The sequence below is a fragment of the Callithrix jacchus genome, chromosome 5 (genome assembly GCF_049354715.1).
Source record: "Callithrix jacchus isolate 240 chromosome 5, calJac240_pri, whole genome shotgun sequence".
In the NCBI taxonomy this organism is placed as follows: domain Eukaryota; kingdom Metazoa; phylum Chordata; class Mammalia; order Primates; family Cebidae; genus Callithrix; species Callithrix jacchus.
In genome coordinates, this window is record NC_133506.1 from 145,543,817 (window position 1) to 145,570,054 (window position 26,238).

Below are 26,238 nucleotides of genomic sequence, written 5' to 3' on the forward strand. Positions count from 1 at the left end.
AAAACTCTTAAGTGAAATTTCCTTTCAAAGATAAAAGGAACATTTTTTCTGCAACTAGACCCTACACTGTCTGGCCCCTACCTGTCTTTGCAATGACATTTCCTGGCAGTGTACCCCTGTGAATTATGCCATACCTACAAATACCTTCTTGAATAAACCCAGGTATTTAACACTTCAGAGTCGTCTTCTTTTAGCTTCTGTTTGAAAAGTTCTCCTGACCATACCTGCTTAGGTACTACATACATAAGTAACCCTTTCCTCTGGTTGGTTCCTTCTCATCCTTCAGTCCTTAAATGTCACCTCAGAGAGAACTTCCCTCACCATCATCCTGTACACACTAATGCCCCCATTATTTTAATTCTCTTTTTCTCTCATTGTACTAATCAAAATTGGTAGGTTTTTTTTACACATATTTGTTTGCATTTTCTAATGTCTGGCTTCCTTATGTGATAGATACAGTGTCTGTTTTATTACCCACTATGACATGACAAGAATGGGGCCTGATACATAATTGGTCTTCTGTATGTTGAATGAATGAAGGAACACTAACTGCTGTGATACAATTGCCTTTCTAGAAAGCAATAATTATAAAGAATTTTAAAACAATATTCATTCCTTTTGATCTAACAATCTTTTAACAAACTTTCCTGAAGATACTATAAAGAATGTGGTGCAAGGGCCATCACAGAATTAATGGTACTAATTACAAATTGTAAAATATTTACATGTCTAACAACTAGAGAATTGTTTCATTGAGTGATTATGACACTTAGAATAGATGAACTGTTATGTAGTCATTACAGATTTTTTTTTGGTAAGTTTAAATAATGTTTTAGTGTTACAGACAAAAGCAGACTATAAAATACTGGAAATAAAATACAGTATAAATATATCAACAAAAGAAAGAAAATTTATCAAAAATATAGTTAAATTTGAGTAGCTAATTATATATTCTTAATTGTATTTAAAAATTAACTTTCCTACAATAGCATGTGTTATGTTCTGGAGGGGAAAAAAGGTGTGTGTTTTTTTTAAGTATCAGAAGTATAAAAAAAATTTATGAATAGATTCATGCTATTATGAGAACTTGTAAGAATTCAGAAGCTACTTCACAATAAAGAAGGTCCTTGCTCGTTATCATCAGTAAGTAGAGAGAAGAATTTTCTTGCTATAATTAAATTTTTGTTATTATTACTTGTATATTAAACTATTGTCTAGTCCATGTAGATCACAGTATATTAAATGTATATAAGAAAATTAGCATATTTATTCCAGCTATGGCAGGTGGTAAATTCCTAAGAATTGACAAATATAACCAACGATACAATAAATAGGCTGAATATAAAAGCTCTAGTTAAAATACTGTTATAGAATATGAAATGTAAATGTAAGATTTAGTAGCAAGAGAAAAGCAGTATGTTAGGAAAATGGCAAAAAATAATCGAATATACCTTTACTATTTAGAATATAGAGAATCAACATGAATATGTTAGCTCAATAACAAAAACCTTGTCAATAAAACAAAACTACAGAGTAAGTCATAACATGATTACCGATGAAAGATATGCAAATTAAAATATTTATGTTACATTATATTTCAAGCTAATAAAATTATATGATATAGATGTGAGATGCACATTGCTTTTGGTTTTACAGATTGATTTTATTGTACTTGATGGCGTTATTTCTGTAAGTGATAATGTTGAATTTATAAAATCCATTAATATGTATCAAAAAAACCTTAAAAATGTTTATAATCTTTACCCAGCAATTTTGATTTTAGGATGCATATAGAAATGTTTTCAAGGCAGTTTTTTAAATTTAAGGACCTAGTAACAACCTTAATGTTTAATAGGAAATAAGCTGTATAAATTATGGTAAATACATATCAGAAAAGTAATTTCGTAAAGATTCTATTAGAAGAGTAATTTCCAGATTAGAAATCTTAATGATATAATATTAAGTGAGAAGGATGCAAATAATATATTTAGTTCAATGCCTTTTAAATTTTATAAAGAGAAAAATAGACAAAAATATTCCAAAATGTTTAAAGTTATGGTTAGTTCAGACATTATAGATTATTTTGTTTTCATTGTGCTTTTCTTCATATTACGAGTTTTATCCATTGAGTATATATTATCTTTGAAGCTTAGAAAACAAAACACACACAGAAAATCTCTTGGAAACCCAAAGTGTATGTGTTTTGGAGTTGATGAATAGGAAGATGGTGCCAGCTTCACTGCCTGCTCACTGTCCATACTCACCAAAATATAGCCTACCACTGTTAACATATAGACACCCTTTCATATGGCAAATGGAAGGGCAAAATGATTCAACACCTGGGGAGGTAAATTTGTTGATAACAAATCTACCTATGCATGCATCTTTCCACATGGCAATTCTGCTTTTAGGAATTTATCCTAAAGATATACCACACAGTGTGAACATACATGCACAAGATTAATTCATTCCAGCATGGTTTCTCATTACAAGATATTGGAAACCACGTAAGGATACAAGAATATGACACTGAGTAAACTGTGATATAAAATATCCATACAGTGGAGCATCCATGGCTATAGAACAGAATGAAGATCTCTGTAAACTGATAAAACATTATTTATAGGAGATATTATTACATTAAAAAATTTTTTAGGTCCAGTTTTAGAACAATAAATCTATTAGCATGATTTGATCTGATACTTCTACTTTTGAGATTTTATTCCAAGGAAATTATATGGTGCATGTATCAGGGCTTTGGGGATGGGCGGGGAGCATAATTTTACAGTGGCAGTGGGAACTTTGTTAGGGTTACTGCCAAAAGTAGGGGATGGGAGTGGCATAACCAAGTGTCTGTTAACGGAAGAGTATAGTTGACTCAATCTTCAATTTGCCTTGATACATTACTAAATATCTGAAGACTTCATTTCACCCCTGGAATAAGGTTCTTGCCGTTAACTTGACAAACATCTAAATTTGTCAAGGAAGTAATACTTGGGAAGATAGTACACAAAGCAAAGTTAGTTTTGTTGTACTACCAAAGCTATAAATTAAAATTGTTTCGAATAATAATTGGAATTAGAGTGATTTTCAGATTTGAATGTAAGCTATGTTCACTTTTTAAATAAATCAAGTTAAATTCATAATAAAGAAAGGAACTGTTTTGAAAGCTAAGAGGTTTAAGATACTGTCTCTGTGCCTTAATACTTCTCCTTTAAGATGAACTTGATCTCCTTGATGTTATTCAGCCTTCTAGTCTTCAACTTAGTTATCTCTTCTTTCTTACTTGACTCATTAGAATTTGTTTAAACTATGTTATAAAATTTTACAACTTCGTAAAAGTGCAATTAATAAATCAGATTTGAAAATATCAATTTCCATCTATTAAAAAATATACACACAAATATTAATATGTGCACACATTCTTTATTAGAAGTTGTATTTGTGCCCAGAAATTAAAAAGTGTATTTTTTATTACCATACAGTTTTTGTACTGTGCACCCGTGTTCCATTGTGAAGGAAGTAATATTGCCTGTGCTAGGCTCTGCTACAGGAAATACATGACCTTTGCGTTATTGAAAATAGAAGGTTCTGTCCCATATTGATCTCTTAGCACTTAAACTACTGTGCTATGCCCCAGCTGACTAAAATAGGCAGTTTAAGAATTTTGTAATTTAAAAACTCAAAACCCCATAATATCTGGAGGAAAAAAAAAACCCTTAGATTTTAAAGATATCAACTTAAAACTAATCTGAGGCCGGGCGCGGTGGCTCAAGCCTGTAATCCTAGCACTTTGGGAGGCTGAGGTGGGTGGATCACGAGGTCAACAGATCGAGACCATCCTGGTCAACATGGTGAAACCCCGTCTCTACTAAAAATTACAAAAAATTAGCTGGGCACGGTGGCGCGTGCCTGTAATCCCAGCTACTCAGGAGGCTGGGGCAGGAGAATTGCCTGAACCCAGGGGGCGGAGGTTGCGGTGAGCCGAGATCGCGCCATTGCACTCCAGCCTGGGTAACAAGAGCGAAACTCCGTCTCAAAAAAAAAAAAAAAACAAAACTAATCTGAACTGTGTATATTATTTAAAATATTTTTGATGATATTTACCATTGGTGAAATACCATTTTAATTTAAATTTGTCTTAATAGGAATAGGTGAAAGCAAAAGGTAAGGGTATTAGAATGGATTGGAGGAAAATATGAGTTATAAAAAGAAAATGTCATTTCTTCTTAGCACTATTACTCCTGTGAAGTTAGTCCTTGTTTCATAAAATACCTTGATTTGCATTGAAGATGACAGTCAAAGAACCCGCCTGTACTCCATAAGCCAAAAACTAGTTAACATCCCTATGGTATTTGAATACTGCCAATGTGTAGCACACTCTGAGTGCTCCCTTTATCCCCAACAGACGGTGCAACCCCAGCTCTGTGGCTTTTGCATGCAGGATCTCAGTGAGTCCTGGAGGCACTCTCTTCCTCACATGCCAAGTAGTCATGTCTGCGAAGCTCTCCCTTTCCTGAATTTATCTCACCCATTTAGCCTAGAGTATGACCTCTTAAAGGGCAGGGACTGTTTGTTTGTTGGCTAGTTTGTGTCTTTGTTGACTCTCACTGCCTCTTAATTCAGTAAACATGTGAATGAATGTGTAGTACATGAACTGTTTACTGTATAGGATGAAGTTAGGTGTTTTTAAGTAACATCCATGTTGTTTTTATCAGGACACAGAATTGGTTAAGAATTCTATGCTTTTTTTCAAATTTAAACAGAGGAAGGCAGGAAACAACTTTACTAGAAGTGGGTAATTTCTCCTTGAGCTTAAAGGTGTTCAGTAATATTGGAGTAAACTTTAGTATTAGAGGTAGAAAATTCATAGCCTTGAAAAAAAGATGAAAAACTGTATTGTAAAGATATCTTCACTAGATTTCCAGATTTTTCTCTATCACTTAACTTTTTAGATGATTTAAGTAAAACAGTTTGTAAAACTTACTGAATATGTCCATTTAAGACTTTGCTGCCTACTTATGAATCTCATAGAACTTTTGAAATGTGAGATATGTGTCAGTCAGTCCCTTCAGTGTGCATTGTACAGAAACATCATAGAGTAACTAAAAAGTTTGCCACCAGGCTGTGTTATTTATAAGTTTGTGGAAGTTTAATTCTGGACAAACAACAGAGAAAAGCACTAACAGTATTTTCGTATGGATCATTGTCTTATTTTAATAGAGAGATCCATCAAGAATCAACTTTTCCTGTTGACTCAATCTTCAATTTTCATTAGTAAATATATGAAGACTTCATTTCACCCCTAGAATAAAGGTCTTGCCGTTAACTTGACAGATAGGCCACCATTCTCCACTTCTGTGCCTATGTCAGATAGCTCTGACAAATGCTGGCATTTTCTTCATCAACCCAGTCCTTGTCTTTTTCAAGATAGAGCTTTTTGATTCTTTATTTTTCCATCAGAGTTGGCTCCTAAAATGAAACCAATTTGCTATCCTTGCTGTATGCCAAAATCATCAGTGTACTCTCCTCCAGCATGACAGATGCTGGAGAACAGAAAGCTTCTGCCAGAATGGTTGTTCTTCTAGTACAAACATCTGCTTTAGGAAATAACAATGAGTGTTTTGGGAGTCCAGCAGCAGAAACAAGAAGAAAAGCCTGGGAGAAATAAAACAACAATTAGAGAAGGAAACCATGGCTTCAAATAGTAGTGTCTCGATTTATATCATTTTTCAGCTGGCAATCAAGGATGATCTATCATCATTTCTGTGTATGGCTTTGCTGTATTTGAAGATGTTTCCATGGTATTATAATACTTTTAAGTCATGTAGATTTCTGATGTCCATGGCAACAGATAACAGTTTAATAGAGTATACGCCTCATCAGAAGGTCACCAGCAAAGTTCTATATGTTCTTTTAAGGCGATTATGTTTGATAGTATATAAAAAATCAGAGATTATTTACCAAAGTTACCTCTAATCACTTCATGTAGACCAACTACTAAAGTTTTGGCATGAGAGCTTAAAAACTGCTACCAAATTCTACTACTGATAGACAAGGAAGAAAAGGAAAGAAATACCTATCAAGAAATTAGTTTCAACATGGCATTAAGTACTAAAACAAAAATTATTCATCAGGTCTTTTTAAGTCATCGTCCTTAATACTGATTAAACAACGAAACAGAACCCATGACAAAAGTAGTTATCGTTAGGACCTTTCCTATGTTTTTCTCTTGAGATTCCCGTTAGATTACATTCAGAAAAGAAGAAATGTAGAGTTTGATTTGTCTACTAAATCATACTGTCATTCCCTGGGGGCATATGCAGTGTAAATGGAAAGTTAACATGAGGAGGGACCCATTATCTCTAAACAGTGCTATTACAACACACTTAAGACCATTGTCTTTTGTTTATGACTATATAGAGCATGCCCAAACTGAATCTGAATTCACTCAAGAGAGTGTTGGGATAAAAGTGAGATGCTTCAGATGGTGCAATAGGCACTGAGTTACAAAGCAAAGTAATTTAAAAAATATTAACTGGAGCTTGGACCCCAAACTCTAATACTAAGGCCAGACCTTAGTATCTTTGATACTATTTATCTCCCCCAACTCTCAACTTAGATTTAGAACTCGACCAGTTCAGTAAGTCTAGAATAAAAGAAACCTGAAATGAAAAGCAAGAGAGGATTTTGCCCTTTGTCTAGTGCCAAGCCAATAACGTCCATCCCAGGGCTTTTCAGGTCTGTGTCCCAGCTGCTGAATGAGTAAGAAAATGTGTTTAAAAAGAGGGAGGGTGAAAAAAAGGTGGTGTGAGAGTGAGATCTTTACCTCTCCATCTCAGATAGTCAGAGGAGAGACATGTGCTTGTATACATTGTGCTTTTGCCAGATATGGAAAGAATCTTTTAGGATTGAACACTCCAGTGTTAGAAAAATCAATCACAGTAATTAAACTAATCAACTTGTTTCTCTGGAAAAGGTAGAGGGATTTGGGGTAGGGTAAAGGAGGGATGGGTGGTAAAAGGGTCTTTTAATTGTGTGCAGCTGTGTAGTTTGAATTGTTTGAGAAAATGTTTGTGTATTATTTCTGTCATTAAGGGAGAGGGGAAAAATCCAATTTTAATGCAGAAGAAAGGTCCTTAGGGGCATAAAATGGCATAAGGATGACATAATTGTGAAAGGTTACAGTCTATTCAAAGAATTCTGAAAAAATGAAAACATGCGTCCAGCAGGAGCAGCAGGAAGCGGGAAGGCAGGGCTGCAGATGATGGGAAGCAGCCTGCCAGGTGCCTTGCATCCCATCACAAGGACTGGATCTTATGCAGGGGTGAGGAAGGACCAAAGTTAAGGTAGAAGTTGGTGTTCTATTTTTTAGACAGTGCTCGCTGCGTTACACAGGCTGGAGTGCAATGGCCTGATCTTGGCTCACTGCAGGCCCCGCCTCCCAGGTTCAAGCAGTTCTCCTGCCTCAGCCTCCTGAGAAGCTGGGATTATAGATGCGTGCCACCATGCCCCATTAATATTTGTATTTTTTACTAGAGATGAGGTTTCACCATGTTGTCCAGGCTGGTTTCGAACTCCTGACCTCAGATGACCTGCCCATGTTGGCCTCCTGAAGTGCTGGGATTACAGGTGTGAGTCCTGTGCCTAGCCATTTTTTTTTTTTTTTTTTTTTTTGCAGTGGCCTAATCACAGCTCACTGCAACCTCCACCTCACAGGCTCAAGCAACTCTCTCACTTCAGCCTCCTGAGTTTCTGTGCCACCATGGCTAATTTTTTCAAAAAAAATTATTTTGAGGCGGGTTCTGCTGTGTTGCCCAGTCTGGCCTTGAGCTCCTGGACCTGAGCAGCCCTGCTGCCTCATCCTCCCAAAGTGTTGGGATTACAGGCATGAGCCACCTGACCGAAATAATATGTTAATAATATTATTAATAATAATATTTAATAATATTAGTCACAAGGGCATACAGCATGCTAATAATTCTACCATCAGTTGTGTTCACTTGAGTCAGATTAGATGAGCACATATGCTTCTGTTGACCTCGTCTAGATTAGGAGTTATTAGTACAAACTCTAGGGAAAACCATGAGGCTGGATAGGTACAGAACCTTAAGTTCTAACAAGACTGTCTTGTAGTAGGCCTTTGCCTGATGGGAAAAAAATTAATGGGCATTCTGTACATATTTCTGATAGCTGTGTTTTCTTACATATCAAAGCAAAATTTTACCCACTCTGGTCTGATAATCTGTAAGGATAAAACTAAATTTATGTAATCTGATTTTTTTTTCATTGTCATTTCCAATTTTAATCAAGCATAGCAAAAGCAAAGACATTTTTGAAAAGGTTCATTCATACGTCTGCCACTGTATACTTTTGTTCTTCAAATCTTTATTCATAGGAACTTTTTTTACCTAGTTCTAATCACAGTCTATATATCATTTTGTGTTCTGCTATTTTTACCTAGGGTCCTTGTAATAATTTTCTCTGCTGTTTTTACCTAGGGTTCTTGTAATAATTTTCCATGTTTCTGTGGAAGGTTCTAAGCAAGAGAGTGACATAATCAGATTTGTCTTTTATGAAGATGACCGTGGTAGCAGAACTGAAGATAAATTTGATGGAAAGAGATTCAAAATGGGGTTAAAGAGAAGGGAGTATATTCAACAGGTGTTTAGGGAGTCCTGCTCTGAAGAACGATGAGAAGAGAGTTCTAGCATAAACATGGAAGTTCCTTCCTGAGCCCACATTGTGAATTGGGAGCAAGCCTTTTCCCCTTAGCCAAATAGAAATGCTACCTGATTCCATGTAGAAAGCCTTTCTTTGCCTTCAACATTTTGCATTGTCTCAGAAGTCTGGCTTCTCTCTGAAGTAGGCTGGGCCCTTAGAGACCACAGAGACTGTCTTGATTGATTACTGTGGTGATTGAAAGCAATTCTCTTTGTCCTGGGTAGCACCTGTGTGTAGCTCCTAGGAAATGCTGTTAGTGTTGTGGTCAGGAGTGTGTGTGTGTGTGTGTGTGTGTGTGTGTGTGTGTGTGTGTGTGGAGGTAGGGGGGTTAGTGAGAGAGATTCTGAGATTTTTTTGTGTGTGAATAAAACATCAGTACCATTATTATTATTATTATTATTATTAGACAGTACATGTTAATTCCAAAAATTGCTACATAAAATTCCAGGATGATAAATTAGGACACGAGTCCCAGACTATTCAAAGACAAGGTAGACTCTGCTGCTGCCCAGTCTTGCTCTTTATATTTAGGGCAAGTCATTTAACCTCTCTGATGCCTAGTGGACTCAACTTTAAAAATTGTAGGAGTTTTTAACCTCTGAGTTGTATATGGTGCTATTGTAGCAATACCTTTTTTTTTTTTATTTGAAATAAAAAAATGGTGATCTTTGGTAGTTGATAGAATAGTATACTACACATTAAACGTTGGCAGTAATAGCTTAGGGGTCATGACTCTATATGGTTAGGGAAGCCTGTGAAATGGTTACCACTATAAACAGACTTCATTACAGTCTTTGATTTTAAGATGATTTGTGTCAATATTCGAAGAAATGTTCTAATCTAGTTTCACTTTTATGTAGCAGACTGGTAGGATTAAAGTCAAATTAAGTAGATAGCAGGATAGTAGAGTGAGTAAAGAATAAACCAGTTGCCTTTTTCTTCCCCTCTTCGCTTTCTCTCCCCTCATCCCCTCCTTACTCCTTCTGTTCCTCCTTCCCTTTCCTGAAGAAAGGGCAGCCTTTATTCATTAGTGTAGTAGTTACCACCATAAAAGACTGTAGGTGACAATCAGTATGTTTCTTAAAGATTTTAAAACTGAAATATTTACTTTCATAAACTCTTACTTTAAATTTTAGCTTACTTTTTCACTTAAAAATGAAAACCTCAAAACTGTTCCTGTCATGAAAAATTCCTATGACTTAACTAACTTGTTTCTAAAGTACTTCATTAAATTTCTCAATAATTCATTATTTAAATGTAGGTGCATACTTTGCCATTTCCAAAAAAGGATTTCAGGTGATACCTTGCCTGTAATTAATTTGCTACTTGTTATTAAATCATCTTTCCTGATTCGTTTGTCCTTTAAAGTCAGAGCAAGACATTTTATGTACTTGAAAGAGTGAGAAGGAACCACAACATGACTTTGTGAGATGCTTGCCAGTAGTGAAAACAGACTGATAAGAGGGCCAAGAAAAGCCTCAGCCTTCTGTGGAGAAAAGCACTGCCATATCTGGGCCTTCATGAAATTTGCATATCGCTTTGCATATATACATGCACAGTTTCTTTGGGGACTTCCTGTATTTGGTTTTAATTTTTGAGTAAATGAGATTTTTTTTAAAAGGTGGATTTGTGTTATATTGGCATATTGTCTATTTAAAAAAAAACCACTACTGTCTACTGAAAAAAAACACTATTTTGTTTCCACAGAAACCTGCTAATATTTTAGTTATGGGTGAAGGTCCTGAGCGAGGAAGAGTAAAAATTGGTATGTTATATCTTTGCTAAGTCACAGTGTAGCACTCTTTTAAAACCTTTGCAGGCAGCTGTATCACTTCTAATTTTTGCTATAATAATATGCATATATTCATGTAGTTCCATATGATCGAAGCAATTTCTAAAGAGTATGCATAAAAGTGAAAAATGTTTCACACTCTTGAAAGGTGTCAGACTCTTCTAAAGACTGAAGCATTCTAATTATGAAACAAACCATGCAGGTTTCCTAGAAACCTCTGCTTTCATTAAAAATAGCCTGTAGAGGTGAGTGGCTTCTATCCCTGTTAGAGGCCAGCCTCACCTTTAGTCACAAGGGCATACAGCATGCTAATAATTCTACCATCAGTCATGTTCACTTGAGTCAGATTAGATGAGCACATATGCTTCTGTTGACCTCGTCTAGATTAGGAGTTATTAATACAAACTCTAGGGAAAACCATGGGCTGGATAGGTACAGAACCTTAAGTTCTAACAATACTGTCTTGTAGTAGGCCTTTGCCTGATGGGAAAAAAATTAATGGGCATTCTGTACATATTTTCTGATAGCTGTGTTTTCTTACATATCAAAGCAAAATTTTACCCACTCTGGTCTGATAATCTGTAAGGATAAAACTAAATTTATTTAATCTGATTATTTTTTTCATTGTCATTTCCAAGTTGTGTTTGTCACATATATTTAGTTTGTTTTGTGTGTGTGTAGAAGAAATGTTTAACTCACTTGTATTAATTTAAAGACAGCAGGATTGCAATGAAGTTAGTAGTAACTTCTCATCACAAGAGTTAATATAAATTGGAAGTAACAGCTGATTTGTGTCACTTCACCAACAAAGAAACACATGTGTGTTCTTAACCTTTCTAATATTCTTCCTTATAAACCCCCCAAATCTCACTTTCCACTTCTAATTAGACTCTTAAAATACTCTTTTTTTGATAAAACTTTGTAAATGTTTAGTTACAAGAACAAGATGTGCCTTAACGTACTCCAAGTTTGGCTTTCCTTGAGAAGCAGGCCCAGTCAGCACTCACCCTAGTGACCTCAAAAATGCCTGTAGTCTTTACATGTGCTTTTAGAGGAGTCTCTCCAGTCCATTTTGGTGGCATCAAATTCAAATGTAAGTTCAAAGCATGCAAAATAGAAAAGAGCCAGCCAAACACTAATTACAAAAGTGTTCTTTACTGTATAATTTAGGGAAAATTTATGTAATACACTAAAACAATCTAGTTTGGAATTATACTTCTATGTAATGTATATCACGTTGGCAGGTTTGGGCAACGCTGTCTTAAAGCATTCACATTTAAGAAGAAATACTAGTTCTTCTGTAAATCAGTATTTAGTAATCTTATTCATAGTTTTAATTATTTGCCAACTTTGGGGTTTTTTTTTAACCTTCATAATTAAGTTGATTAGAGTAAGGCCTGCTTTATTTTAAAAATGTGAATTAGGAGAATAGGACTAAACTTATCAAATGGTGGGTGAATTTTGAAATTTTTGAATAGGTGGTATGAATAATGATCATTCAGCATGTATTAGGCAAAAGGTACGTGTAATGACAACTGTACATGATACTATTAGGAATAGATACGAAAGAGACACAGTTTTTGCCTTTAAAAGATTATGGTATAGCAGGATAAGCAGCCATGCCCGAATAACTACACTACATGTTAAACTGTGTTAAATGCCATGACAAACTGTATCTAATCTCAGTTCTAGCTCTGAGGTATGAGTTTGTGACCTTTGTCAAATCACTTAACTTCTTGAACCTTATTCATCTGAAGAAGGAGGTGATTTAATTAGATGACCTTTAAAGTCTTATCTAGCTTTTCAGAAAAAATACTGTGATTCCTTAAAATTTAGTGAAATTCAACCCAAGTAATGGGGAAGATAATGGTGTTAAAATATTGCATAGTCAACTTCTGATTACACCAGTGAACAGGCTTGTTGATGCAAATAATGGAAAGCTTTACTCTAACTGATCCCGTTTCCTGGTGCTTGTGACCAGTACTAAGAATGTAAATACAGCTCAACAACCCTGTCCCTAACGGTGGGGTGACAGATGGGAAAAAAAATTCTGCCCAGAGAAGCAGGGTCACCCTTGACCTCAGGCAGCAGAGCTTGACTATAACCCGTTTGAAGAACTGGGTAACTAATTTGAAGAGAATGGAGCTCTCAAACTAAAATGGATAAGATGTTTTATGGGCTTCTTCCCTAGAATTCAGAACATTTTTCATCTTACTAAATAAGATGGTAAATTAGACTAATTGGTTATATTTGTAAAAAACATTTACTTAGCTTGATTTTTTTTTCTTTTTTTTACAGCCGACATGGGCTTTGCCCGATTGTTTAATTCACCTTTGAAGCCTTTAGCAGATTTGGATCCAGTGGTTGTTACATTCTGGTACCGAGCCCCTGAACTACTTCTTGGAGCAAGGCATTATACCAAAGCTATTGGTGAGTAGAACTAATTAAAATTCCATGAATTTTTAAAAGTTTCTCTAAAAGACACACATTCCTATATATTTATAAATTAAGTAGCATAGCAAATTATAAAAGTAAGAACAGGCTGGGTATGATGGCTCATGCCTGAAATCCCAGCACTTTGGTAGGCTGAGGCAGATGGATTGCTTGAGTCCAGTAGTTTGAGACCAGCCTGGACAAACTGGTGAGACCATGTCTCTACAAAAAGTTTAAAAAAAATTAGTGGGGCATGGTGGCATGCACCTGTAGTGCCAGCTACTCAGGAGGCTGAGGTGGGAGGATCACTTGAGCCTGGTAGGCATACGCTGCAATGAGTCATGGTCACGCCACTGCACTCCACCGTGGGCTACAGGGGGAGAGGCTGTCTCAAAAAATATAAATAAATAAATAGAGAGCAAAGCCTAGCCCAAAATTCTACTACCCAGAAATACAAGCAGTAGCAATAGGGGTATATCATTCCATATTCCTCTCTCTGCATAGAACTATAGATATCAAAAATCTTTGTAAATAAATGGGATCATATTAATGCATTCTATTTAAAGTAAAAGTTTTGTATTTAATTTATAAAACAGTACAATTTCAAAGTCCTTTAACTTCTTAACTTCAGACAAATGTTTCCTTTACCAGAAGAAATACTAACTTCTAAAAGATCCCCCGAAAATTAAAGGAAGGATGTTCAGAAAAAAATTTAGCACTTTAGGACATTTTAATCTACTTTTCTATTTTTGGTAATATTAGTTACCTCCCTATTACAAGGAATGAGGAAATGAGTGTTCTTAGACTTCTTCCCCTACCAACCTCTCAATCTATAAGCAGCATTAGTAATGTCATCGTCATTGTCATCACTTTGTCAACGTTTACATTTTTTTGTTTACTAACCATAATTCCCACAATTGTTTATACTTAATTTACAAATTGTTGTGAATTGAATGCTCAGCCACCAGGCCTTTTACCACTGCCTGTCCATTACTGATACCTGATTCTGCTTCATTCTATTTGGTTGCGTTATCACCAAGTAATCTTTCTGTGTGCTCTACCTTCTTTCCTTTGTTTTGTATCTTTATGGTTCCCTCAACTTGTTCCATATCCTCCAGGATGTTATTAAACCCACTTTTCCTTTACCGGATAATTTCATCCTGAAGTTTTCTATTTTGGATTGGTTGGTCTCCAGGCATATTCTACCATTTCATTCTGCCTTTTCCTTTTTTCATTCCTATGAGTTAGATCTATTGCTTTCCTGATTTCATGATTTCATTTCCTATTTTGCTATAATATGTTTTCATGTAAAGTCCTTTGAAACTGTATTTTAGGGGTAAATTTTCTAGTTTTTGTATTTCTGAAAAATGCCGGTATCATACTTGCTAGCTGGCTAGGGTTTACAATTCTAGGTACAAAAGAATTTTCTCTCAGAACTTTCATGACGCCCCTCCATTGTCTTCTAGCATCAGTATTGCTAATGAAGTCTTCTGCCAGTCTTGTTTCCAGTCATTGGTAATCACATGGGTTTTTTTCTTTCTGGAAACAAATAGGATTTCTCACCTTTATATTTCACAGTGATATCCTGACCACTTGGTGGGCACTTTCAGTTTGAAGTTCATATCCTGTGTCTGTGGAAAATGGTCCTTTGAGTTCATCCTCAGTGTTTTCTGTTTCTCTCTTTCCTCAACTCAGTGTCATCAGATGTTGAATTTATTGGATTAATCCTACACTACTTTTCTTCTCATGTTTTCCTGCCTTTGTCATTCCATTTCTAAAAACCTCTTCTTGTTCTCTGATTATTACTTCTTCATAGTATCTTGTACTTTTAGTAGAAAGGAAAACCTAATATCTATGAAGATGGTGATAACATTGCTGGTTTGTTTGTACTTTGCAGTAATCTCAGAATAATTTTCTCTGTTTTCTTTATAGTCACTCTTTTCATTTGTATGTTTTGATCTTCCTCTTCCATGTAGCAGGTGTTCTTCAGCTGTTTGGTGACCCTTGCATGTCTCTTTGTATTTAAAAATCAGGTTACTAAAACTGCTTGAGAACTTTGTATAAATCATGGGGCTTATAGTGTGAGAACTTTAGGGTGATCCAGCAGAGAGCCACCATTGCCTGGCGTAACCTCTAAATGCCAGAAGGCCCAAGTCTTTCCTCTGAGGCCAAAGTCTTCAGGGAAGAATCCTCCAACTTTTGACCCATGCTATATGTTCCTGGCAGCCCCAGGGTGATGATAGAGAGTAGGGAGGAGGATTAACTCCTCCTGTTCAAATACAGACTTTGTAGCTGGTATTTCCAAGAACAAAATCTTCGCAGCATTGTAAGGGAAGTCTGCTTTCCACTCAGGAACAGCACTATGTCCTGACACCTCTGAACTGTCTTGTCTGCTTTCCATCTTCTAGCGTCCACATGGCCAGTTTATTCTTTTCATTCAGACCTTAGTGAAAATAGTACCTCTTCAGAGAGAACTTCCTGGATCACATAGTACCCTACCTCCACCTTCACACTTCCTTCCACCTTATTGTCTTCATTGACTCAAAGCGTATCTAAAATCCACTAAAACAGATAGACCTCACCTCACTGTTCACCATTGTAAGCCAGTGCCTACTAGTACCTAGTGAGAACTCAATTTTCTTTGTTCAATGGGTGAATGAATCTTGTCTCTGACAGGCTCCTCCTGTTCTTGTTACTATGCATTTACACTTTTATTACTTTGCTGTCAATTAAATATAGATTCACGAAGGGAAAAGAAGCAATGTTTATGATCTTTCCCCCATGTTAATCTTGAATCCAGTATGTTTTTTCCAAAACTCTTTATGTTCATTAATCTTCATACATGCTTTAAGGTCACATTTAATTTTACAGAAAAGTCAGTTAGATATGGGAATTCTCTGTACCATCTTTGTAACTTTTCTATAAATACAAAATTATTAATATTTAGTTTTTAAGTCAGTTAAAAGGAAGAATAAGGAATATTTATTTTAGTTCTATTTTGGAATACATGTTATCACCTAAATACATATTTGGCTATCTTTTTTGCAAGTATACTCTAAATGCATTTAAGGTCATATATAAACTAATATGATACACAGCTGTTTTTCCACTTGGAAAATGAATATTTAAAAGCAGTGTTACTTTTAGTAAAGCGTATTAACAAACTATATAAACAAGAAAGTGATTGCCTAATCTTATTTCCTGTTCACTGAACACCTGAGACTTGAATTGATTTAAATTGAGTAAAATCAGCTATAGCATACTATCACAGAAACTTGTGACTCTGGCTCATTGTTTATTATCTTCTTATTTTTCCTGAGAGGCTTATGTTTTATTGGAAGCATTAAGATTTATGTAACCTTTTATTTACTAGGATAGTCTACAGTCCATCGGTTCTACTGTAGGGTGTGTGCCACAAAGCTAAACTACCAGCACTTAAGAAGGTAGATTCCCTTGTCCCAATGGCTATATGATTTGGGAGAGAGAAGGTCTTTCTTCATATTTTCCTCCCTCATTCTCCTCACCAACATAAGCACTTATTTGGTAACTACTTTGTAAACTTTTTAAAACTTAGGTGGAACAAATATGAATTCCAATTATGGGCCTTTCCCTGAAGAGATTTACAATCCAGTTGAGAAGACAGTACAAATATATGCATACAGTCATTTAGTCCCGCACTCTGGGGATGTGTTTATGCATTTAGTGCTTAGCCTCAGTTTCTGAAAATGATAATTTCGCCTGAGTCATCTCTTAGATCTCCCTCAACTCTAAAAGTTCTGTGCTTTTATTTATTTAGAGACAGAGTCTCACTCTGTCACCCAGGCTGTAGTGCAGTGGTGCAGTCTTGGTTCACTATAACCTCTGCCTCCCAGGTTCGAGCGATTCTGTTTCAGCCTCCCAAGTAGCTGGGATTACAGGCTTGTGCCATCACACCCAACCAATTTTTATATTTTTAGTAGAGACAGGGTTTCACCATGTTGCCCAGGCTGGTCTCAAACTCCTGACCTCAAGTGATCTGCCCACCTTGGCCTCCCAAAGTGCTAGGGTTATAGGTGTGAGCTACCATACCCAGCCAAAAAGTTCTAAGCTTTTAAATAAAAACAGCTGCCTTCTGAGGTTGGGAAGTTACAGAGGGAACTGACTTGGGTGCAAATGATTTAAACCAGGGTCAGTGCCATTTTCTTAGGAGTGGTGATCCCAGCCCACGCTCTCGGCTAGCATACACCTACTTGCCCAAAATCAGTCTTGGACAACACTTTCTTCTACTGAAACATTGTTTCAAAATTTATAATATACACAAGCCATTTTTAATTTAGGTTTTTAAAAATAAGGCCAGGTGCAATGGCTCACACCTGTAATCCCAGTGTTAGATACAGTGAACTCCAAGTTTCTCTTCAAAGAATCAGTATGACATTTCAGCTCTCTTATTCTTAATTCTCCATTTTAAAGTTAACTTTCTGGTTCTCTTCACCCCCTTGCCTCTAGTTTCAGTAAACAACTTTCCCACCAGTTCTAATCAGTAGTTCACATCTGTTCCCTGGGTCACCTGCTTTGACCTGAGTCATGCCTGAGTCACCCCTAGTCACCTGCTCTGACCTGTTCTGTAACTGTTCTTCCTGCCAAGCTACCCAACCTGCCTCTCTGGCTTGTACCCCCGCTCTCTTTAAAATAGCCAGTCGGAGTTAGCTTAGACTGTGTGGTCTAACCCGAGCCAGTAGGGGAACGACACAGCAGTAGATGCTACCTGCATCAGGAATAAGAACCCCTTCCCCTCCCTTGTCCAGGTGTGCACTCGCCATTGCTCCATCTGTGAGACATTCCCTTCTATAGAAGTAAATTGCCTTGCTGAGAAAATTTATATTCGAGTGCTACTTACTTTGCAGCACCAAAAATTTACATACAACACCAACATTTTGGGAGGCTGAGGTAGGGAGATCACTTGAGGTCAGGTGTTCGAGAGCAGCCTTGCCAACGTGGTGAAACCACATCTTTACTAAAATATAAAAATTAGCTGGGCAGGCACCTGTAATCCCACCTGCTCGGGAGGCTGAGGCAGGAGAATTACTTGAACCAGGAGGCAGAGGTTGCAGCGAGCCCAGATCATGCCACTGCACTTCAGCCTGGGTGGCAGAGTGAGACTCTGTCTCAAAATAAGTAAGAATAAGGAAGTACAAAATGAAACCTTTTCCTTAATACCAGCCTCTCCCACCCAATTCCATTCCTCCTGTCTCCTGCAAAAGTAGCCTAAAGATTGAGTAAAATGCTCAACAAATTTCTCACACCACCATTAAAGCTGCTTACCGAGAACTTCCCCAGCATTTTGACTTCCCTGTCTGATAGCTGAATTGTGAGCAGGTGATAGAAGAGCCTCTCTAGTTGAACACATATATATGTAATTTGCTGAATACATTCCATTTAGTGAAGGGGTTAAATCTGTTGCTGAAGCTACTAAGAGGGAACAAAAGCATAGGGAAGAAAATCTGATCAGAACACATCAAAATCACATGTGCCCCCTCTACTACAAAGATTTTAGTGCTGTGGTCATTTATTCCATTGTACAGAACTGCAAGCTGAGTCACTAAACCAAAGAGAGGAAATAATCAGTTAGTAAACATTGTAATCCCAGGAACAAAGTTTAATTCAGTTTTGAGTGTTTTTTGTTTTTTTGTTTATTTGTCTGATTTACTTTGGGGAGAAAGCTAAAAAAGGAGTATCAATCTCTAATTCAGTGCCACTAAAGTAGTCTTAAAAGTCTTACTGAAGTATGGACTTTCAGGCTCAGGTGTTTGTCCTGAAACAGCTGAATGGCCACTAAATGTGAGGCATTCTGCAAAGTGGGAAATATACATTAAAATAGAGAAAATGAGAATTTTTTTCCCTTTTATCAGAATAAGAAGCTTGCTATTAATACACTTGTTGATTCAAATATTATTGAGCAAATTCTTATTCTCCTCCCAAATTTGGTCTATGTAGCATGCCAATTCCTACTATTTCCTTTGCCTGGCTAGCTCAGTAGCTACCTATGAGCATCACACATTTTGAGAAGTAGATGAAATTTATATGTTTTTAATTTGGAAAGTCATTTTGTAAGGAGTTTGACAGACAAGTGAACACTAAAGAGACTTTCTATTAATTTGGCACAATCTGGAAAGAAAAAGACAAGGTAGGAAGGAGAAACTTATTTACAAGAATTAGAAATTTATCTGAAATAGCCTGATCAGCTGACTCAAAGTTCATGATTAATGTATAGGTCAGAATTTTGAAGAAAGGAAGAATGGTAAAATTGATAAAGGTGAGAAAGAATAACAGATATAGAGAAAAAAGAGTTACTAGATGGGAGATAAGCAAGGTTCAATAAACTATTTTTCCTAATGACCTGACTTTTTCTTTTAAAAGCAGTGTAGCTTTGCATACATTTTTTTCTGTGAAATGGGGTCTTACTATGTTGTCCAGGCTGGATTCAAACTCCTGGGCTCAAGCTATCCTCCCACCTCAGCCTCTTGAGTAGCTAGGACTACAGGCATATGCCACTATGCTCAGCTAAGAGCAGTATAGTTTTTATTATAGTTAAACTACTTACCTTTCATCTTCCTCTACATATTTTATTTTCTTCTTTGGAATTTTTAATTATTAACCAGATAAATTGTTACAGTGTTTATTGGATGTGCTTCAAGTAAAATTTTAAACATGCAAAGCGATCCAATTCCTCATTCCTTTTTATGATCCTACTTAGCTGCCCATGTGGCCACTGATTATCAAAGGTGAGATTTACAGGGCACACCCATATAGAAAGAATAATCACAAATGAATTCATTTTACCATTTACGTTTTGATGCCAAAACCAAAATAGGTTGGCCTGTATTTCTTGATGAAACTTTTCCATATGGTGGCATTGGCTAGGCTTGGTTCTCTGATATGTAAATACAATGTCATTTTTTAAAATCACTTGCCACAGTCAAAGTGTGAATCTTTAAGTAAATAGATGAGTAATTTGTTACTTTGAAATGTAAATGTGTATAATTTTAGGTTGAATTAAATGTCTCTATTCCAGTGTTGGAATTTAGGAATTCTCATTGTAGTTTTTTTCTCATTTCCGGTTTAAATGACAGTTATTAACATATCTGAATAATCAGCTTTGATAAAATAGTAATTTTTATTTGTCCGCTTTGGTTTTTTATATTTGTCACAGGTGTTGGTGAGGTCAGTCAAAAACCGTGTGTTGAGGGTGTGCTATGGGTACTTAGTGTAGGACTTGTTAAGAGCAGAAATTAAGTATTTTCAGTTTTAAATTCTAAATTGGCAAGTAGATCTTACCTATACTAATAGTTCTTTTGAGTACACATTTAATAGGAATGAAAGTTAAGTCTGTATCTTGTGAATGAAAGGAATTTACTTTGTTGTATACAGAGAAACCCATTTGCCTGGCTTTTGTCAATAATTCATTTGAATTTATGACCCTTCTTTTTTTTTTTGAGACTGAGTCTCGCTCTGATGCTCAGGCTGGAGGGCAGTGGCACGATCTTTGCTCACTGCAGCCTCCACCTCTTATGTTCAGGCAATTCTCCTGCCTCAGCCTCACAAGTAGCTGGGACTACAGGCACGTGCCGCCATACCCTGCTAATTTTTGTATTTTTAGTAGAGACGGGGTTTCACCATGCTGGCCAGGCTCGTCTTGATCTTTTGACCTCATTGGTCTGCCCACATTGGCCCAAAGTGCTGGGATTACAGGCGTGAGCCATCGCGCCTGGCCAAATTTATAACCTATTTTAACAGTAATATTTTGCTTTTATTTCCTGTCCTTCATATTAAATAACTAAATTTGTAAAATCTGACACTGCTGTAGCATCAAGAACCACTTTGAAAGAAAAACTTTGTGAAAGTAGAAATGCTGTTAATTATTAGACTTTTTGAGGTCAGGCATTGTCTCTTGGTCGGATACCACCTTACTCATTAGTGCTAACATGAGAGGGTAATTATTAGACCTTGCAAATTGCAAGTAAATAAAATAAAAAATATTTTCTCAAAAAAATTATGCTGATTGTGTTAGGCAAGTGCCCAATTTCAAAGACTGTTTGGGTTTTCTGTTTGTTTTTGTTTAGTTTTCTTTGGCTGTAGTTCCCTTGCTCCATATGCAGCTTTACTGTATTTCATAGAAAAGGTATCATCTGGGGCATTGAAAACTCACCAAAAATCCAGCCAATACATTTAATTGGGCCTATGGTGAAACCATTGGGTGGTATGGAGATATACAGAATGAAAAATTGGGGTGGGTGGCATGGGAATATATACTCACAGTAATGTTTCGTGGTTGTTAGTGATAATAATTGCTTAGGAATTCAAATGAGTTACTAGGGAAAGAAAGAAAAAAAACACTCCCCAAGAAAATAAAAATGCATTTTCTTTTGGAAAGAACTACTTTATTTTCCACCTTTCTTTTTCTTTTTTCCTTGCCTTTTTTTCTTTCTTTTTTTTTTCTTTTTGTTTTAAAGATATTTGGGCTATAGGGTGTATATTTGCAGAACTACTAACGTCAGAACCAATATTTCACTGTCGACAAGAGGACATCAAAACTAGTAATCCTTATCACCATGACCAGCTGGACAGAATATTCAATGTAATGGGATTTCCTGCAGGTACACATTATACGTTTTTGTTTTTGTTTTTAAATCACTGTTGTTTGAACTTAGATGTCTTCGTTGGAGAGGTATATATTTTTAGCTGATGAAAGCTACTCTTATTTGAGTCTGTTTTTTGACTACATTTATCAGAGATACTTAGAAACAGCAAAATTTGAGAGTTTACATATTGGCATGAAAATATTTATGAGTTTCCTGAATTTGAGGATTGTATTTTTGTTTCATTTCGTTTTGCTTTTTTGTTTTGTTGTTTGATATTTGAAATGATAATATATTTACAATATCTGTATTAAAAAGGTATCTTTAGCTCTTAGTAGTAGAAACTATAAATGAATTCAGTAGTAGAAATTTTTTTCTGTCAGTAAATATAATACTACCTCTGTATGGCATTCAAATATAAATTTTGAACATTATTTCTGTTTAGGGCACTATACAGAATTACATTATATTGAATAGTAGCACTTTCATCTTCTCTTAGAACAGTCACAGTGCGGGTGAGAGTCATAGTACTCCACTGTGAGTTAGCCTGCTGTCTTGCAGCAGAGATGGTTTACATGTATCCCATCCCTGACGTTAGATCTCTCCAACTGTATCTCAATCCCTAGTTACACTACAGAACTGTAGTCACCAAAAACTGCTCAGAGGTCCAAAATAATGGGAATTCGTTTAAAACACCTAAATTTTGGCTAGTCAAGTATTTAGTAGTTTCTTATTAGGAATATTTCTCAGGTCACTGTAACTCAAGACTAATACAGATAATATCTGAGAGTTTTAATTCTACATTCCCTTGTAAGGGTGTTAATTATCGGTCAATCCCGAGTAACTACAAAGATACTGCCTTTCTCCAAAATTGGTCACAGTTTGGGGAAGACCTCTGTGGTGATGGGAATTTTATTCAGTAAATATTTATTTCGTACCTGCCATGTGCCAGGCACCATCTTAAGCAAAAAGTTACTAATGATATAACAGACATGATTATTGCCCTCTTGGAGTTTACATTGTACTGCTGTATGTAGAATGTTTAAAAAGTAGGTATGGTTTGAGTGGAGACAGAAGAATTATCTTTCCTTCCTGCTTCTGAATGTGTCTACCATTTCTGAGCCCACGGGCAAGGCATAGCTTCTGTGAGGGAGTGGATGAAGTGAGGACGTCTATCCGCAAGTCTTAATGTGTGGTTCAGGGGTTAGGATGGTTTATAAAGGAAGTTTGAAAAGCAGGCAGCAGAGGTTAGATCTGATAGCTAAAGAATGAGAATCCGTAAGTTCTTGAGTACAGAGACGTGATTTATGTTATGTTTTAGAAAGATTAGTAAGGCAGTGGTAGGTAAAAGTCAGTTAAAAAGCGGCAACTGAAATCAGAAACCAGCTGTAGCAGTGCTGCAGACAGAGTGAGAGTGATAATAAGGATGGGGAACCCTTTAGGCAGATGGAAATGTTTTATAGGAGGTGTATAAGTGAGGGAAAACGAAAAGATTATCTCAAGATTTTTAGCTTGAGAAATTGGAGCCAGGAAATAGTTAAGGAGAAAATTCCATTTAGGAGGGTAAGTGTATATTTACTTTACAGTATGTGATGTCTTTGGAGGATAGTTGCCAAATATTTTTACAAATTCAAAGAAAAGCAAGCCTCTAAAGTCCATTTAAAAGCTAAAGCTGCTGTTAAGCTGCCGGTTACAGTGCTGTGCACCTAGTAGACTCTCAGAAAGACCCATTGGCAGTGATGAAGAAAACGAGTTACATAGCATGTATTGTTTGAGCAACTCTGATGCCAGCAAAAGCAGCCGAAACATTTTGTACTTAACATATTTAGGAGCTGGGGTTGTTTTGGGTAATGTTATTGAGACTAGCCAAAGTACCAGCTGACTTATTAATATACTAATTATATCCTGCCCTATTCTACTGCAGATAGTTATTACTGCTTACATTGATTGTCTACGTAAAGAAATATATTTAGGAAGGTGAAAGGAGGGCTGCATCATAAAAAAAAAAGTATAGTTTAAAGCTGCTGAGGGGAAGATCTTAGATTTCTCATTGAAGAAATTAGTTGCTGATTTAACCAAGAAATTTGGTATAAAAGGGAAAATAAGTGGTTTTACTAATAGAAATAGGACTATTTAATAAGAGAAATAGAAATATTTATAACTCATTCGTCTCTAGTGATAGAGACAGCTTATAGTAAAACACAGAAAGTAGGCAGTTTAAAATTTAAAAAGATAAACAGGCATCGAAAGTTATACAAGGGATAAGGAATTGTGTTTATAGTTCAAGATGTTTGCTGTCACTGAACATTTGTCTGAAATCTGAGCTTTCTTTGTGGAGGTTGAATGTATAAGAAATGTAATGAATGTGGTGATAACCTTTTTAAAAATTCTCTAGAATAGGAACTTGGGCAACATAAAAATTTATCAATGTATTTCACAGATAAAGATTGGGAAGATATAAAAAAGATGCCTGAACATTCAACATTAATGAAAGATTTCAGAAGAAATACGTAAGTTGGAAAAAAAAAATAGACCCTTTATTGATTTTTGCTTTACCAGAATACCCAATGTAAGACTGAATATTCAACATAATAAAATACTCAATATAAGATTACTCTAATAAATCATTTTACTTATTTACTTTAGTAAATATTTTTCATGTTGGCAGTCTTCATTTCTTAAAATGCTTAAATGATTATATGCAAAAGTGACTAATATTAGCAGCTGATTTGGATATAAGAAAAAAATTTATTTCTTTCCATATTTACTACGTTTTGGAAGCTAGGCATTAGTGAGAAGTATCACAGCTGAATAAATAAAAGTCTAAAATAAACTTTGCTAATAGCCACTTGCTTACCAATATAGGTTATAGTAATTTTAAGCAAGTTTTAACAGAGAAGATGAACATTTTACCTGTTTACAGTGCAAAGCCAGGGATTGGGAGAGTCTAGTTTATATACCTAGAACAAAAGTATTTTACTTTACACTTACTGCTAAGTCTGAATTAAACTTTTGACCCAGGCGTTATTTAAAATAATTGTTAAAATATAATTCATGTGAAAAAAAAACAAGCTATTTAGTGTCTATTTGTGAAATTGTTTTACATTTAATCATTGGTATCCATTCAAAAGTGACCATTACGGATATTGAATGAAATATAAAATGATTTAATTCTACTCATTTTATGCTTATACTGTTTTCAATCTATATTTTATATCAGTTATGATCAAAATAATTCTCATCAAAAGGACTTAAGCCAATGTAAAGTTAACCTCAAGTCTAATATAGCTATTTCATAGTATTTCTCTTTCAGGTATACCAACTGCAGCCTTATCAAGTATATGGAAAAACATAAAGTTAAACCAGATAGTAAAGCATTCCACTTGGTAAGCTTTAGATGACAGTATTAATGAAATATATTTTTTGCCCTAATTGACTAGCCCAACTAAGGCTTTTGTAGATCAATTTATATGGTTACTTAGCACTCAGCCTGCTTTCGTGATAAATGCAGAGATCTTGTTAGTGCATACCAATAAAGACAAAATATTTTCTTTTCCAAACTCATATCATGGTTTGACAGACTAATGTTTGGGCACATTAGATTTTCTAAAGATAGTGATGGTAAGAAATCTGTCAAAACATTTATAAAATTATATGTATTGTTTCTCATCTGTTACTTTAAATTTTTAAAATTATCATAGAAGTATCAAGAAGAAAATAGTCTCACAGTTGATAAATAATTAGATTGTTTTGTATTTTAGCTCTTTGAAAGACTTTACAAAGTTCTTAACTTCCACAATACCTCTTATAACATTAAATGTTAACAGTCCTTCAGTGATTATATGTGCTATTTGGTTTTTCTGGAAGATTATGACAGATACCATATTTATCAATATGTAATGGAAAAATGATTTAACCTAGAATCTAATTGAATCCATGCACTAACAAGGTAATTTGTGATGAAATTATATTCACAATTAGGAACTTAAATTTGTTTATAATAAAATTTCCATTGTTACAGCATAATAATTAAAAATGTTTTTCAGTTTTATGTTTTCAGAAAAATGTTTATAACACATAAAAGGGGAGTTTGGGGAAGCAGGTTATATTTTGTTTGACTTGAAATTTTTTTAATTCTTATTCTCAAGTTCTTAAATGAGAATTCTTTCACCTTGAAAAGTTAAAACTTTCCTTTATTGCAACCAGGCCACTCGGCAAACATTTCTTTTGTTCTACTTCTGTTTCTCCTTTTTCTTCTCCTTCTCCTACTGCTTCTCCTTCTATATTTTCTACTTACTATTACCCCAGTTCACATTTTATATCATGTATTTCATATCTTAGCAATTTAAAAAGTCATCCTTAACCTACCATATTACCACACAATCTATTATCCAATTAATGGTTTATTACAACGTACTTATAGTAGGACCCAAATTAGAGGTTTAAGTTAGATCCTTCAAAATTATGGACTTACTGATTCTAATAAAATAATGATAGTGGCAGTAGATTAGAAGTCATGACTTAGGAGAATTATTATTCTCCTTGATTCCCTGCTACTCATTATAGTCTAAGACAACTCTGCCTACCATCACCACTAAAACTCTAGAGATATACCTTCCTTGTAGCTTATTTGCTTGTTTTTACCAGGGTGACCCATCTTAATTGGAAGTAATC

The 26,238-nt window shown here is 35.4% G+C and overlaps 1 protein-coding gene across 7 annotated transcripts in view; it reads left to right on the forward strand.

Moving 5' to 3' along the window:
• The window catches only part of CDK8 (cyclin dependent kinase 8), a 148,086-nt gene that overhangs the window by 114,998 nt on the left and 6,850 nt on the right, over positions 1-26,238 (forward strand). For 3 of the 7 annotated variants that reach the window (XM_035302394.3, XM_035302395.3, XM_035302397.3), the window contains 5 exons: positions 10,432-10,489; positions 12,815-12,946; positions 21,439-21,582; positions 24,005-24,074; positions 24,878-24,950. In XM_035302394.3, coding sequence (XP_035158285.1) covers positions 10,432-10,489; positions 12,815-12,946; positions 21,439-21,582; positions 24,005-24,074; positions 24,878-24,950 — 477 coding nt within the window. The remainder of the gene's footprint in view (positions 1-10,431; positions 10,490-12,814; positions 12,947-21,438; positions 21,583-24,004; positions 24,075-24,877; positions 24,951-26,238) is intronic. The other 4 variants (XM_078375206.1, XM_078375207.1, XM_078375208.1 and 1 more) reach the window with 2 other exon arrangements.